Source organism: Branchiostoma belcheri, unplaced genomic scaffold (genome assembly GCF_001625305.1).
Source record: "Branchiostoma belcheri isolate BF01 breed outbred unplaced genomic scaffold, Haploidv18h27 scaffold58, whole genome shotgun sequence".
NCBI lineage: Eukaryota > Metazoa > Chordata > Leptocardii > Amphioxiformes > Branchiostomatidae > Branchiostoma > Branchiostoma belcheri.
The window spans coordinates 1,860,387-1,877,600 of record NW_017804220.1 but is presented as its reverse complement, the minus strand read 5'-3'; the positions used below and the strand labels follow the sequence as shown (position 1 = coordinate 1,877,600).

The window sequence follows — 17,214 nt, the reverse complement described above, 5'->3', positions numbered from 1 at the left end:
AAATGTGAGAAGATGTGAAGAAATGTGAAGCGGTTTTACCCCGCAAACTGAAAGGAGTCAAATGTGAAATTATGTGAAGTTCAAATCACATTTTTTTTCACATAAGAGGTCAGAATGTTATTTTATGTGAAAATGCTTCACATAATTTCACATTTGCCTATGTCCTAGATGATTATGTGATTTTATGTGAAAATTTTTGTAACAGGTAACAAACTTATTTACGACCGTTTCTAGGTTTCCGAGATTCCTCCTCAAATAGGTGTTAAAATGCAAACACATCGGGGTGAGACAAACTTGTGGGGCTTCTCGCGCCTCCGCTTTAGGGTCTTCGCCTCAGGGGTGAGGTTCCAACTTCACGTTGAGGTGCCAATTACACCCGATTTGCATAATGAGCGATGGCTTCTGACATTTGTTCTTGGTCAGGGAACTATGGTGAAGATAGTATAAATAAGTGCGGAAAAGCGTAACCAAAGAGTTTTAACTAAGAACAATTAAACAAGGGGTTTTGACAATAACCTGCGCCCAGAACGCAAACCAATTAGAGCGCCCGACAGGGATTTCCAGCTTTTATGCGTCTCTCGCGTCAAAGCTAACATGGCTTGTGTCTAAGCCCATTCGATTACACTGTGAAAAGAGGGCTGTTACACTGCAGACGTTTTGAGTGCGTGTGCTAGGAAACGTTCTGTCAAGTGAAGGGCGGTATTGTATTTGGACTTTATTTTCAAACACTATAGTACGCCTGTAGCCTATTTTTATCCTCTTAGAATCCTGTATGTCCTTGAATGTTACAAAAATGATTTTCTGCTACCAACTGTACATTTTTCACATATTTTCACATACCCGAAGTTCACTACGGTCCGTGTCTATATACACGACGCTGTATATACTGAGTTCCTGTACATTTAGAACTCATAGAATATGTTCAACTCGAGACAGATAAAACCATTTTTCAAACCGAGATAGACCATAATACTGGGTAACTGTGGACTATTTTAGTTTTCCTTTAGATTAAACGATTCTTTCGTTATCAGCCTGGAACCCATAACTTCTCAGTCAACAACCTACCCGAAGTTTACTACGGTCTGTGTCTAATCACGGGTATGTACGGCGCTGTATGTACTGACTTCCTGTACATTTAGAAGTCATAGAATATGTTCAACTCGAGACAGATAAAACATTTTTCTAACGGAGAAAGACCATAATACTGGGTAACTGTGGACTATTTTAGTTTTCCTTTAGATTAAACGATTCTTTCGTTATCAGCCTGGAACCCATAACTTCTCAGTCAACAACCTACCCGAAGTTTACTACGGTCCGTGTCTATATACATGGCGCTGTATGTACTGACTTCCTGAACATTTAGAAGTCATAGAATATGTTCATCTCGAGACGGATAAAACATTTTTCAAACGGAGAAAGACCATAATACTGGGTATCTGTGGACTATTTTAGTTTTCCTTTAGATTAAACGATTCTTTCGTTATCAGCCTGGAACCCATAACTTCTCAGTCAACAACCTACCCGAAGTTTACTACGGTCTGTGTCTATATGCACGGGGCGTATGTACGGCGCTGTATGTACTGACTTCCTGAACATTTAGAAGTCATAGAATATGTTCAACTCGAGACAGATAAAACATTTTTCAAACGGAGAAAGGCCATAATACTGGGTAACTGTGGACTATTTTAGATACGTATCGAACTTCGTAGGTTGGTTCTAACTAATTATGACAGTCTAGTCAAAAAAAAAAGAAGAACTCCATATTTTGCATATGGCTCAAGTATGAAATGATGATAGAGATGTGGGAAGAGATGTCAGTAAGGCTACATTGATGTAATGTTATGTTGGCATCTACACGCACATTGATTTTTGCCTGTTCTAAAATAAAAGAATCACCTCCGAGGAGGCTCTGGTCTGTGTGCAATCCTCCGTAGTCCATGATATCTAGTGACAATAAAACTTTAAAACTTTAACCCTAAACAGTACACCTGGGGTCCGCGCGGACCCCAGCACTATATATTCTGTAATATCTTTTTTGTTTCTAAAGATTTTTTTCTGAAATTTTAGGTGATTGTCACCCACAAAGTTGTCTCTCAATACAGTGCAGAAAACTCCGTTTCTACCATTTATAAAAAAAATTATATTTGATTTTCTTTTGGGGTCCGCGCGGACCCCAGCCGGCTTTCGATCATAATGGATACACTGGCTTTCTTATACATTACCTTATTTCCGTTTTTTATATGTTTTTTATGCACTCATCGTATGTCTACCAAGTTTTCAGAGAATGGTGTAGTAATAGAATTAAATTTTAATAACTTTGGTGTAATTATGACGTCATATGACGTCAGAGCTAATAATATAGTCCGCCATATTGGATTTTGACCAATGACGTCATCAAATTAGCATATTCTATGCATATTAAATGATTTAACTTATATTTATTTATGTAAGATGTTATCAATGTTTGGAAAAAGAAGTAGTAATTTAATATAAAACTCAGAAAATTTTTATGTTTAAACCAAAATTACTTACTATTTAAAAAAAAACTGCCTGCTAGAAACCCGTTGCCATGGCAACAAAAAAAAACATCAACTTACTAGTATTAAACTAATATGAACTTTTTTCCAGAGACATTTTCGGAAAGGTCTCCAAATTTGATACTTCTAGCGCAAGCCGTTTAGCCGCTATCTGAGATCAAAGTTGGGCCTCAAAAGCCCCTTCAGTCTGAAATGGGTTTAAAAATCGGGTATTTCTTCTTGTCTTCTTTTCTTCACCAAAAAATAGAAAAAGTTCAAAATGTATGATTTTTGTATGTAATGTGGACACAGAGGTTCCCACATCAGTTTGCAAAACAATTGAGCTGGTAGCATGTTGATAATTTCTAAAAATTAGCAAAAAACTGCTCTGGGGTCCGCGCGGACCCCAGGTGTACAGATTAATCAGTCCGGGAAGGTGTATTGTTGAGCGTTAAATTTATTGCATGTTCATTCCCCTGGGGGATAAATGGATGGATGTACAAAAAACAATGTACTAGAGAGTACTACAACAGTAGTAATAGAGAAAGGCTAACATTAGGTCCTGATTACCTTAACACCAATTGTAAATAAAAATCCTCCAACCGTTCCATTTCAACTTTGATCATTTTATCGATTTGTATTGTAATTACACTGTATTGCTTAATTATGTATTGATTGAATTTGTATGTACTTTGTATGTTTATTGCTATTGTAAATATTGAATTGAATTTGTATGTACCAAGTGATATTGTATTTAAGTTATACTGTACTTTGTATTTATGCATTTATGTGTCAGTGGTAGCCGCTACCAGCCTTGTTGCTGCCTGGTTGCCACTTGTTATGCACTGTTGCATTTAAATAAACAAACAAACAAACAAACAAACAAGGTATACAATGCTAAAAATAAAATAAAAAAAAGAAATATATATATATATAAGTGGTATTGATCTAAGATCTAATGGCTTCTTCTCTCTTTTTGAAACATTTTGAAATATACTTACATACTTCATTGACAATAATATCTAGTAACTACGGAGTACGGCACCCAAGCTGCCGATGCTCCATGGAACTCAAGAACCTATGATCAATACACTAGTTTGGGGGGTATTCAGAAGATAGTATAAAGTTAAGTTAGTGTGACCTAATTGTCAATATCAGACAGATTTCCCCATGCAGAATTTCTTTATATTTGCTGCCCTGAAATCGTGTCGGATGCTTTTAAAATTGAGATTTCAGGCGTTTAAAAAAGTTACTCTTTCCTAGAAGTTTCGCAGAGTGTAATACGCTGTCACCAAGTACAGTAGGGGCATTATTATCAGATAGCTTAGAGTTTGATGTTCAATGGCTAGGTGTGATAACAAGTTCGGTGTAATGTAGCCAGCTACTGCCGCGCCGCATGCCTGCGAAGCTGGTGTGTTACGCCAAAGGGCGGTTATACCAGCTCTACAGATACAGGTACAGAAAATTTAGCTCGATACGTTTCAGTGGTCCCTGACTCTACAAGCAGAGGTTTGGGGTTATTTTGGCGTGTTTTTTTTGTTTTTTTTTTATTTTTTTTTTTTGCACTAGAATTATTTTTCACCCAACCCAACGAAAAATAAATCCCAGTGCAAAAATGAAACCCCGATAAAAAAGCCTAAAAGCACGCCAAAAATAACCCCAAACCTCTGCTTGGAGAACAGCGGTTCCTTACCTCAGGAAAGACGACGGTGTCGTGGGTACAGGGCACTACCTCGGCCTGGAGCAGGGGGAACCCGTCACTGCCGTCAGCTGCGCTGGTGGGGACGGCTGCACCTGGGGATGGGGGTTCAAAACGGTTCATGAATAAACTACCCTGGAAGACAGAACTCGTTTTCCGGGCCGCAAAAGCCCCTCGCCTGCTGGTGTAAATTACCGCTAAGGGGGAGTCTAGCCCGGGGAGGAGTTTGGCTGGCCTACAAACGAAAGTAATAGTAATAATAGTAATAGTAATAGTAATAGTAATAGTAATAGGGCCGGACAAACCCCTCGGGCTCAACTCCCCCGTAGCGGTAATTTAGGCAGGCGGGCTAAGGGCTCTTGGCTGTCCGAAGGAAAACGGCTAACGTCCCGATACTAGTTTGGCATCCGGATCCAGGGTATGAATTCTCACCTTTCTCACCTTGAAGATCAGCCAGTAGGTACCATCTAGGGTAATGAGGCTGGCCTAGCTGAATAAACAAACTCTTTTCACACTACAACCACTTTTAATCCAACACAATAAAGTTCTCTCACCTAGATCTTTCGACCATTCACTCTGGTCTTCCTCAGTAAACTGACCCAGTGAGGCTAAATAAAAGACTTGGTTGCGTAAAAATATTTTCTTTATTCAGTACCTTACCTGATAAACTGTTCCGTGTAAGTTCGGCTCGTGTAGAAAAAGTTACTTTTCCGTTGATCACATAAAACCACTTACAGGAATTAAATTTCTGAATAGCGAAGGCAATGAGTGAATGAGTGACTCTACACTAGCCTACACTGCACATGCCCATATTGAACCCCCCACCCCCGAAAGAACATATCAAACTAGAGTCCCACGATCTCATACCTTCGCCAAATGATGTTAATCTTTATGACTGACAAAGATGATTCCTTCTGATTATGCAAATAGGATTCTCATTTGTTTTATATTCATATTATAATATTGTATTATAATATTGTATTATATAGTTGATCATATTCTCCATCAAAAGACAGCCTTATCTTAACAAAGAAAGCCATTCTATCATTTCCTCATAAATGATGCAAATGATGTCCTTATTTGGATAAGTTATGTTTAATGATGTTCACCTTCACTTAACTTTCAAATACCGCAAGTATGAAATTCCAGGCAGTTAGCATTATGAAATTATAACATTTTCTCATTAATTATGCAAATTAGGTATTAATTTACATAATCAATATCGCCAATTCTTGGCGAAGGTAATAACCCCCCGTCTCACCGTCGGATGACATTGGCGGCACCACGCTCAGGTCATCCTCCACGCGCCAGTTGTGGGGGTTGAGCCAGTCCTCCGGTTCTCCACCAACAAACCTGTTCTCTGGGGAATCAGAGATAGCAGACTTCACTCCCATGTCATGCCTGTAGCCAGGAGTTTGATTGGGGGGGGGTCTATCCACTGTCCGAGGGGCCTGTTCGCGAGGTTCCTAGGGGGTCCGGGGGGATGCTCCCCCAGAAAAATTTTGGAAACTGAACCTTCTGCGGTTTTAGGAGGATTCCAAAAGAAAAATTCTTTTTATTCTTAATTATTCACTTTTTATTCACTGACAAAGTGAGCATTCAGTTTGTCTAGGATACCAGCCCTGCTGGAGATACAAATCAGTCTACCTTTTAAAGAAAAATCCTTTTAAGGATTTTTCTTAAAAGCTTTAGGACCTTTAGATAAAAAAGTGGACCATTCAGCCTTACACCCCCCCCCCCCTCCTGGCTATGGGCAAGCATGCTTATACGGTTTGTACCTATATGCCTTTATACATGCAAGTCTCTCAGATAAAATCACGTAAACACACGTAGAAACACACAAGCTCAGAGTTTACATGCACGCAGACACACACATTCGAACGCACGCACACATTCACGCAAGCACACAAGACACATTCACGCACACACACACATTCACGGTCATTCACGCACGCACACACACACAATGTCATATAAACACATTTACACGTGCACGCATTCACACATGCATACACGTTCCTTTCACACACATATGTTGTTATTAGAAAAAAATCCGAAACTTGTGATTAGCCCACTCGATTGTAACATTTCATCAAAGACTTGTGCTATCCCATATTATTTGAATAATTATGATGTAGATTTGTTAGGTTTTATTCGACATTAGGTCTTGCAATTGTTCAACACCCTTATTTTATTGTTGTTACTCTCTTTATGTAGTTTGCCATACATTGTACCATGTGCAATTGTCGTGCAATAAAGTTCTTCATATAAACAGATTCACACACATATACAAACACGCGTGCGGCTACGAGCCTAAATTATAATGCTAAAGGTCTGTATATCGCTGGAATGCGACAAAGGATCAAAATAGACCCCCTACATACACCCTAAAACCTTCCTTCTACCCCTTACCTCCAGCCATGCAGGTCGGCTCGTGGAAGAACGAACCGAAGTTGACCTTCAGGTCATCCGCAAACACGATCTCTCCGTTCATGGGGAGGACCTGGCGTGGAGAAAAAAATCAAACATCCACATGGCAGCCACGTACGTATACTGTAATCCCTTTTCTTACGGTTTTCATGTTCACTGTTTTCATATTCACTTCTCTACCGTTTCCGTTAGCACATCCTTTGCCTTGCATCCTCTTCTGGTGCACTTGGCACCACCGTTTGTTTGTTTAGATTAAGTTCCGTGTACCAATGATATTGAAGACGAACAACATTTTATTTTGAATTGTACACTATATAACGATAAACGCACAAAGCTGTTCAACCTTCTCTCCGCCTGCTCAACAGAATTTGTTACATTTCATGCTGTAGATAAATTTAAGTTCATCCTAGAAGGCAATAACCCTTACTGTGTACAAATAGGTAAATATATCAAAGAATGTTTAGACCTTAGAACAAGTAGTATTAGTTGACCCACCTATTGTTCTGTACGTAGGATATTTTCGTTGTACCCATGTTTAATTGTCTGTATATCTACATGTCTTTGACCTTATAAAAGTCGCTGTACTTTTTGTTGTGTCAATAAAGTTCTTCTTCTTCTGTTCATTTTCCTCGGACCGTGAAATTTTGCAATCGCCAAGACAAAGTGAACTACCATACAATTAGCATTACTATGGGAATTGATTTAGGCTAAAAGTGCATACAATTTACAGAATAAAGGCCAGTTAAATGTTGCGTGGATAGTTTATAAAATATGAACGAAAAAATGGAACGAACGCCAGGGTACAGAATAAAAGCACAATGAATGTTAGTAATACGCTAAAAACATACACGTATGATCTGTATTGGTTTGGCTTTTAAGTATGATGATTGACGTACTCACCAGTTCCCCCACACTGACGTCATGCTCCACGAAAACTGCGTACGGTTCGGGCTGTAGGGACACAAGCACATGGTTAGCCCTGTTTATTTGTAACCATAAGGTAGAAGAACACAGTTTTCGCCCTATAGGGATTTCTATAGTTAAGGACCCCAAGATGACTCACTTCGACGCGGTAAAAATTATAGCAGGGTGCACTTCATAAATACGAAAATCGAATATGTTTGAGAAGAAGGTACAAACTACAAAATATCTAGAAACCAAAAAATCCTGTCGGCGTATCTGCTCGTAACGTACACTTTGAAATCGCCCTCTACGGACGTGACCTGAACTGCAGCCGACTCACCCGGAAAGCCAGTTGCCTAATTCGGCGCATTTATACACGAACTGCAAAACCTTCACAATTCAAATCATAGTCTCAAACCCGATACATTCCTACACCATACAGCGCAATTTGGCTGACGCTCTTATCAGGCTTTCTACCCAGCCTTCAAGCATATTCGCTGTACTACTTTCTGTACCCGCGCGCGTCATTTATACTGTGTGCTGCTACCATAATATTCCTAGTGCACGTTATCGCAGCAGCGCCATCTAGCGACACACGTAGTAGCTCCAGTTACTAGTATTACAGCCCTGGTTACCGAAATGTCGGTGAGTAGAAAGTATATTACACGACGGGCACGATATCAAACTTCCTCTGCTCCGCATTCAGAACAGCCGACAGCCTGGTCCGAAAACTCTACTCTAATCTGTTTGGGGATTAAAGGTATCCAATGCAGTTTTTAGGGCTTGAAAACCCGAAGTCAATATTCTTGTCATTTATCTACATACTGAGTTGAAACCACACTATCCCAATGTATATTGACCCTCATCATGGAGCAAAAACACCCAAAAAATCTGAAGAAATATGGTTACTGGAAGGACCCTGGGCTGATTTTTAGGGCACCATGCACCTATGAAATAAAGGACTCATCTTGAGGCTTGTTTCTGCAGTTTTAGATGCCCAAAGTATGAAATACTGATTGAAATGTGGTAATGTGAAGCAGTATGTGTCAATATCATCATAAGATTGCCTTATTCAGAATATTTCCTGTTTTGCTGCTCTGAAATCGCATTGGATTAGTCTCTACCAGACTAACTACGCTGGCTATATATAGGAGAATATTTGCCAGGGGAGTTTGGCCGCCTTGTAGGTTTGACAGGCCGCGCATGGAAAGAAACTACGTCCCCGCGGCCGGACTCCCTTGGCCAAATTTACTAACCTCTACCAGGCACCGCGGATCGCTGGAAAAATAGTAGAAATTGGCCGAAATAAAGGGATAGTATACCAGAAAAGATCCAGGGCCATAGAAGCTCCAATTTGCGACCCACGGATCTTCTCTGGTATACTATCCCTTTATTTCGGCCAATTTCTACTATTTTCCCAGCGATCCGCGGTGCCTGGCAGAGGCTACAATTTTACTCCCTTTTTTGCAGAATTCCACGATCCGTATTAGCGTAGAAAGGCCTGGTAGAGGCTAGCATCGGATGCCTTTAATACAAGGGATCTTCGTCCTGGGGGGTCTCTTTTATCACCCAGTCTACAGCGTGACGTATCTAGCTGGGGTTGGCAGTGGTGCGTGACCAGACACACCGGCCTGTCTTAGCCTCCTGTGCAGGCTCCGGGGTGGGAAGGAATTTTGATATAGCGTTTTTGAACAGTTTTCCCTGGGCGGAATGGAACCTTCTCCCGGCGGCTGGTTGCAGGACGGTCGGCTATTTGTTCCTTTCATAGCAACGCTCGAAATGAGTTAACTATTCAAACTTCTACAATTTACCCCAATTTTACTAAACTTTAATACAGACCAAGAAAAAACTGTTCTTCTTTTAACCTCCCAAAAAAACCCACTAATTTTAGAAAAAGTGGGACATTACGTCTTCCATGGTCTAAAAAAGAGAAGTCAAACCCCTTAGACGTAGTTTTAGACATAGCTATAGCTCTAGACAACTAGATTTTATCATGTAGATTTTAGTTTTTTTATACTACGTTTCATTGTTCTTTTATGTTTGTAATCTGCAATTAGCCCCCCGGGCATGAATTTGCAATAAACTTCTCAATTGAAACAACGAAATAAAAACGCTGTATCCCAACCACCCCCCCCCGCCCCGGAGCCTGGACAGGAGGCTAGGCCTGTATCAACACCAACGGGCTATTCAGGAGGACAGGGACTAACCGTTAGTGCTTTGACCAGGAGCGTAATCTCAAAAGCAGATCTTTTTGTTCGTTTATATTTCTTTGTCATTTCCATGTAGTATTATATCTTTGTTAATCAATTATATGTTCAACGATGGCGACGCTCGTATAAGTTTTCTTAACTCGAGTGAGTCGCTGTCGCTCTCTTGTATTTCTTCCAATTCTCTTATGATTTAAATAAACAAAATAAAACAGAAAAGACATTTTGGTGCCAAAGTCGTAACCGATCGGCAAGACAGTATCCACTAGACACTATCGCACAATGATCTACTAAGGAGTATTGCTTTTTGTCATTTACCTTGTATAGACGTGATTGGTCAGAACTTTGTGGTATGATTAAATCTATTCATTATCCACTGCCTTCAAAGAAGTCGAACCCCATAGTAGCTAGCGTAGTAGTAGAAGTGTAGGTTTTTCCAGACAGTTGTTCTCTGCCTTCTATTATTGCATTGCACTGAGTAGTATCCTTGATTGTAAAAGCAATTAGCCTTCGGGCATGATTTTGCAAATAAAGTTTCTATTGAACCCATTTATTAAAAATAAAACACTATTATGCAAGTGTGATCTTTTGTGTTTGTCGTTTGGGACAGTTTTTTGTCCACAAAGTGAGATTACTTCAAAAGTGTTTTCTCGTTACAAATGGTAGAACCCTCCCACCCCTTCACAAAACAAACAGAAACGGTCGGTCCCCTACAGGGGGTGTAGGGTTTCACTACAACAACAGGTACGATGGACACTTGAGGAAGTCGTGTCTTCGGAACAGCTACGTCTTCGTTCTCTGGCCGAAGATGACCGAAGTGTGAACCAGCGGAACACCGGACTACTCTTGAGTGAGACTGCCGAATTGTTACTACCAAAAGCCGCGCAAGATTTCTTCTTCAAGGTGAGTCGGTTTCTGTGTTTACCTGTGCACCAAATGAACATGTTACATCGCTCGGCCCATTTCATAGCATGAATGACCGTGTTACAAAACGGATCTAAGCCCCCCCCCCCCCCCCTCCCTATGCTAACGGTGCGTTCAAATTCGCCGTAGGTCTTCGTTATATTTTAATGTCGTATGATTTTTCAAGCATGTTGTGACAGTCAAACAACCACCGACATACCCTGGAATCCAGAACTCGTTTTCCGGGCCGCAAGAGCCCTTCGCCCGCTGGTGTAAATTACCGCTACGGGGGAGTCTAGCCCGGGGGGAGTTTGGCTGGCCGTACAAGTAAAGGGCCGGACAAACCCCTCGGGCTCAACTCCCCCGTATAAGTAATTTAGATAGGCGGGCGAAGGGCTCTTGGCTGCCGAAGGAAAACGGCTAACGGCCCGATACTAGTTTTGGCATCCAGGGTACCACCGACAAGGTTCTACAATCGACATGTTCGTAACAAGACGACTGAAGTGTGCGGGAGACATGCATGCCTGGCCTAATAACAATGTATTCAGCGATCGTATAACGATCATACAGCGTATGTATATGTCTTTAGCAGACTAACTACGCTGGTTGTACATAGGAGAATATTTGCTAGGGGGGTTTGGCCGCCTTGGGGTTTGACTAGGGAAAGAAATACTTCCATTGACTGACTGCCTTGGCCAACTTTTCTCTCCTTTTGGCCGAATTCTACGATCCGTATTCCAGTAGAAAGGCCTGGTACAGTGGAGGCTAGTATGTGTTCTCACCCCTATTTTATATCTAATAGCGCCTTTTCGAGTTGCTACAAAAATATAGACTTCAGCGCTTTGCTTCTATACTGTAGTCAATGCCGTCGAAAAAAAATCGTTCTTCGTGCTCTTGAAAGTAACGTGGAACAAACAGGCACTGTACTTAGTCAATAGACCATTGTGGTCTTGGGAAGAAAACGTCGGGTGTTTTATTTGTGATTTTTGTCGGCCGCTCAGAAATTCTTTTGCGGTTGAAGAAGAATTGTCTATGGATAAATATAACCTACTTAACCGCGTCAGTGAAACAGTCACGGTGATGTCATTGTAGCATGCCACCTCCACTGAGCATCATATAACAAATGACCTTCTTGACAAGATAAAGTAGATTCTTTATTGACGCAACAAAAAAACTACACGGGCTTTTGTATGGTCTTCTACAACTTAACTAAAGATCTAACAAAGCTACATACATGTGTGGATAACGTCATCTTACGTACAGAATATGTGTAACGATAAAGGTTTAACAATTCTCTAACATGTGGTTTCTAAGATCGAAACATTCTTTAATGTATTTTCCTATTTGAACACTGTATATAGACTACTCCTATTTGCTTCCTAAACATTCATGTAAAATGGGGCACTGGTAGTAGTATAATGTTTTAGTAGTTGTACTTAGTTTTATTCATCTAATAAGATTTACCACATATTTTGAAGGATTGACATAACAGGTGACTATCACCTCTTTAAGATGTCGACTCAATAACAGACTGTAAGGTTTGGACCACTCACTCTGGGAAGGACCCCTGCTCTATTCGATAAGTGTGCTGCCCCGGGATATTTAATGTACTAAAGGTGTATGTGGCTCTTCTTAAGCAAGGGCCTCCGGCTTTACGTCCTTTTCAAAATGACGTCCAAAGCTACATGTAGGCACTCATAGAAAATGAATTTCATTTTGTTATGGAATGTACCAAATATGATGTTATACGTAACAAGCTATTCACATTTCTCAAATCAAGTACCATAGATTTCAAGAGTCTCGATGTTGGAGACAGATTTGAATATATATTTACATGTAATGGTCCCCACAACGCAAAAATAGGTAGATATATAAAGGAATGCTTTGCTATTAGAAAAAATACGGAAATTTGTGATTAGCCCACTCGATTGTAACACTTTATCAAAGACTTGTGCTACCCCTTATTATTTGAATAATTATGATATAGATATGTTAGGTTTTATTCGACATTAGGTCTTATTCAACACACTTATTTTATTGTTGTTACTCTCTTTATGTAGTTTGCCATTCATTGTACCATGTGCAATTGCCGTGCAATAGCAATAAAGTTATTCTGTTCACCTGAGTCAAGTGAGGATATAGGTACATGTATAAAGTGCCTTTCACAAGGACCCAACACAGTGGCCTTCCATGGATCCGAACCCAGAACTTTCGAATTCTAAAACTCAAGACCGCCTTGTCACCCAATTTTGATTTCAATCTTGTCCCGAAAGTTAATTCTCAACGCAGTTTTCAAATTATAACAAATTACATCTACATCTGCATGTGTCTGTTCTACATATGGTTCTACTATACCCCTATTAGTTACTTTCTCTTATCGCCAATAGTTGAGGATTATAGAGATTTGGTTTCAAAAACAGTCCCTTCAATGTTGTCTTTTACATTAAAAGAGTAGGTCAATCGCATTACAGCTAATCATGCACTTTTCATAAGCTTATATCTTTTAATTTTTGAAACGCTGTTATTTCTCAAGGAACGTTCTCAAAGAATGTACCGATATTGCTAACTACAACCCGGTCCAATTAAGCAGAGAAACCAGCTGTGACAAAGTAAGTTAAAGCCTCTTGTAGAATTACGAGGACCTTCTGCTCTAGATACAACACATCTCTCCACCTGCAGTGACCCATGCTATTTTGTTCTTTGGTGGTTAGGCCCAGGAAAAATGTTTTGTTTCCTGTTTCCCGACCGACCCTTTTTTTTTTATTTACTTCAGATTCACCTCAAAACAAGGCTCGTGAGAACCACTTACATGTTTTGGGTTACAGTGATGACTGCGTGGTCAGATATTTGTTCACCCTTGATTTAAACTGTTGGAGGTTGTAATTGGCGGTGAAACATTCACGGGGAAGCTTGTTCCACAGTGAGGTGGTTCTGGGGAAGAAGCTGTCAGACCCTAGAAAAAAACTGCCAACCCTAGCCTTTTTTTGGGTGGACCCCTGCAAGGGTAAAATGTTTCGAGCTGATCAACCTTTCCTATCTACATGATCTGACACCTGAGTGATGAAAGTTAATGTTGTACAATCTGTTTCCTTTCTTAATCTGTATTGTGTAAGTTGGGCCACTAGAAATCGCAAACGTCAAAAAAAAAATGAAAATCCCTATCTATTTTTGGACCGGCCCTATCCCTATCTACCGGCCCTATTTTTTTCAGGACTGAAAGAGGAAACACAACATTTTTCCCGAGGCCTTGATATATAGCCCCTGTCACACATAGCTGAATATGGCCTCCCGAACACGGTCGAACTCCCCCCAACCATATGCATGGTTAGTAGCAGGTCGGGAGCAAGGTCGGCTGCGGTTAGCTGGTGTTCGGCGAGGTTGGCTACTGTTCTGTTGCGCGAGCCGAATGTTACAAAATGTTAAATGGGTCATGGTCGGGGACTTGGTTGGCTGGTGGTTGGGAGTATCGGTCAGCAGTGATCGGGGGCGTCGTTTGCAGTCGAATCTGACTCAAATCTAACTCAAATTTGATTCGATCCGTATCAAAACGTAGGCATGGCCTAAAACTGACTGCTCCAACAGCCAACCTTGGCTTGTTGGGGAAAGGTTGTGACAAGGTCTTAAAAATGTCGGTGACTCTCTCAAACCTTACTCGATGCTCAAGTCGACATGACATGCTTGCCCAGTTTACGGACTGATTTTCAAATGTCTAACCGATCGAAATCTTTTTGTCATATTTGGGTCAATGTAATAACATTGAGAACAACAATTATCTGCTTTCGGAAGCAAATTGTTAATTAATTTCCCGAAGGAAACTAGAAATGACCGTGAAATTATTTATATGCCCTTTCCGAATCTAGCACCAAACTTTTTCAATTCTTAAAACCACACGGTTGACCAACCAGAGCACAAAAATAAAACGATATTTAAACCAATTTTGCGAACTACGTAAAGGGATATTAAAGGCGGTGAAATATTTCAGCAGTTTTAACGATATCGGAAAGCCGAATGAAAGACAAATACAGACAATGCAGTGATCCAATGGTAGCAATCTGAAGCCCCCTGTCACACATTCAGAACCTCCCCCCGACCACCAACCAAACGCAACCAACCAAGGTTGGTTGAAATTCCGCAGCAGTCTGACCAGATTTAGGCCATGCCTACCTTCTCTTTACAAATCAAATTTAGTGGGGTTGTGTGGCGTAGCGGCAGAGCGCTCGACTCGGAACCAAGGAGTTCGAGTCCTGACATGCCACCGATCTTGTGTCATTGGGAAAGGCACTTTACACGAATTTCCTGTCTTCGCTCAGGTAAAAATGAGTAATGTATTTGTCCCCTGTGTTGGTGGCGGCATTAATATAAGTTGTAAAAACTTGAGTGTGCCGTCACCGCGTCTTGTGTACATGTTGAAATATTTAATAAAAAAAATCAAATTTGAGTTAAATTTGAGCCCGGCGTGGCCACCCTGGAAACACACGGCTGTGGAAAGTACGGGGGAGGGGGGTATACTCGGCTATCATAGCAGTGACAGGGGCTGAAAGAAAGTGAGAGCAAGTAGCCATCTTCTCTAAGAAGAATCGTTTAAGCGATTGTAACACCCCGGTGGTCCAACGTTACACAACGTCGTCATTTGCCCGTAAAACGCCCGACAAATACCCGCGGATTGTGCAACCATTTACCGACAAACACCGGCTTGAGTGACAGGTGAAAGAAAGGCTCCCATGGCCCACCTGTAACTAAGTGTGCACAGTATGACTGAGTGTTTGCTATGGATCTACTTAAGTCTACAACACAGTCAGACCTCTGTTTAAACAAAGCGTGCTAACAAATAAAAATGTCGTGATACATTTCAACACATCATATAGGCATTGAACAAATTAGCCGTCCTTTGTGACAATTATAACCCCTGTATTTACGTAATTAGAGTCAATGTTTCTTTTCCAAACTAGGACGGACAGAAGAAACCAATATGGCGGTTGACAGGTGTCTGTTCTTGCGTAGTCTGTGACGTATGTGCGTATTTGTCATACGGTACGCACACACAGAACACAAAAAGGTCATTTTAGCGTCCCCCACTTCAAGTACGTGTGACCACGGTCTGCTCATACTCAAAACAATCTTTCAAAACAGGCAACATTGTTTTGAAACATAATGAACCCAATCGGCCGTTATAAAAGAGAAGTTTCTTGATAATAATTGGAAGGTGGCGACCTTGACTGAGACAAGTAGGTTTAAGGAGGCCTGCACCGTGTCACACAGGGTTCCTCGGAAACTCCCCACAGAAGAAAAGAATGTAAATATGGAACATTGACATAAAACTGGGCAAGCTTTGGGAAGTCAATATGTCTCAACCGTACCCGGCTAGGGAATATGTCTGTGTAGCCAGAGGTCATATAGATACAGATGAATGTAAGGTTAAGGCCACAGCAAGTAAATTTCATGGATGACATCCTCCACAGACTCCAAATCTAATGCGAGCGGGCGAAAAAAAACCAGGCAGGCCAAAAAAACAAGGTTCCTACATTTTAAACTTTTGACTTAATCATTGTACAAATGGTTTTGATTCAGTGGGAACATCACATATACACAGCCAGCATCACATATCACTGCATCCAAGTAAGAAACAAAACATTAAATCAGAGCCTTTTGTTGTCTCTTCTCTTCATAGTTATCTGCCATTCACGTTCCGGCATGGCAACAGACATATTTGCCCATTTTCGGCATGTTGACCACTGTCAGAAGGCAACAAAATTTCTTGTTTTTTTTTTCCAAAATCAGGCGAAAATTAATGCGCGCGTTGATGTCATCCATAAAAATTACTTGCTATGGCCTAACTAGGCAATCCTGATTATATGGATAACATAAACGCGCGCTTGAGTTTTCGTCCGTTTCTAAAAAAAGGTTTACGACCATACTGTAAATCGTACAAAGCAGCTGCAATTGAGCAAATTTATGTCGATAGCAAATGTATAGCAAATTTTGGAAAAGGATTCTAATGTCGTAGAATGCCAAACTCAATTCCAAAGTAAATCTTAAGAAAGAAAATAAAAGAAGAAATAAAAATGAAAAGTCTATTATTCTCCATAACATACTGTGTGTTACGTTAGTCATATATTTATTTCTTTAACATTTATGACCACGTAGATGTCAAAATGAAGGCAATTTTGATTTTGCCAAACTCTTTTTTATTCTTATTTACGCCCGCATAAGTTTTGGGGCTCCATCCATAGAATCAAATCAACATGGCCTAAGATTACTTCTGGGTTCAGGTAAGATTTGAAAACCCGATCACGTTTAACCCTAAACAGTACACCTGGGGTCCGCGCGGACCCCAGCACTATATATTCTGTAATATCTTTTTTTGTTTCTAAAGATTTTTTTCTGATTTTTTTTAGGTAATTGTCACCCACAAAGTTGTCTCTCAATACAGTGCAGAAAACTCCGTTTCTAACATTTATAAAAAAAATTATATCTGATTTTCTTTTGGGGTCCGCGCGGACCCCAGCCGGCTTTCGATCATAATGGATACATTGGCGTTCTTATACATTACCTTATT

At 40.5% G+C, this 17,214-nt stretch overlaps 2 protein-coding genes across 2 annotated transcripts in view; one reads left to right on the top strand and one right to left on the bottom strand.

Moving 5' to 3' along the window:
* LOC109481807 (protein amnionless-like) overlaps nucleotides 1–17,214 on the bottom strand; it is a 44,094-nt gene that overhangs the window by 20,216 nt on the left and 6,664 nt on the right. Inside the window, exons 3-6 of the mRNA XM_019784395.1 lie at nucleotides 7,546–7,596; nucleotides 6,628–6,718; nucleotides 5,477–5,575; nucleotides 4,210–4,310 (exon numbers count right to left, since the gene is read on the bottom strand). Coding sequence (XP_019639954.1) covers nucleotides 4,210–4,310; nucleotides 5,477–5,575; nucleotides 6,628–6,718; nucleotides 7,546–7,596 — 342 coding nt within the window. The remainder of the gene's footprint in view (nucleotides 1–4,209; nucleotides 4,311–5,476; nucleotides 5,576–6,627; nucleotides 6,719–7,545; nucleotides 7,597–17,214) is intronic.
* The window catches only part of LOC109481888 (lymphocyte antigen 6B-like), a 19,819-nt gene continuing 13,090 nt past the window's right edge, over nucleotides 10,486–17,214 (top strand). Inside the window, exon 1 of the mRNA XM_019784518.1 lies at nucleotides 10,486–10,658. The gene's annotated coding sequence lies outside the window, so the exon portion shown is untranslated. The remainder of the gene's footprint in view (nucleotides 10,659–17,214) is intronic.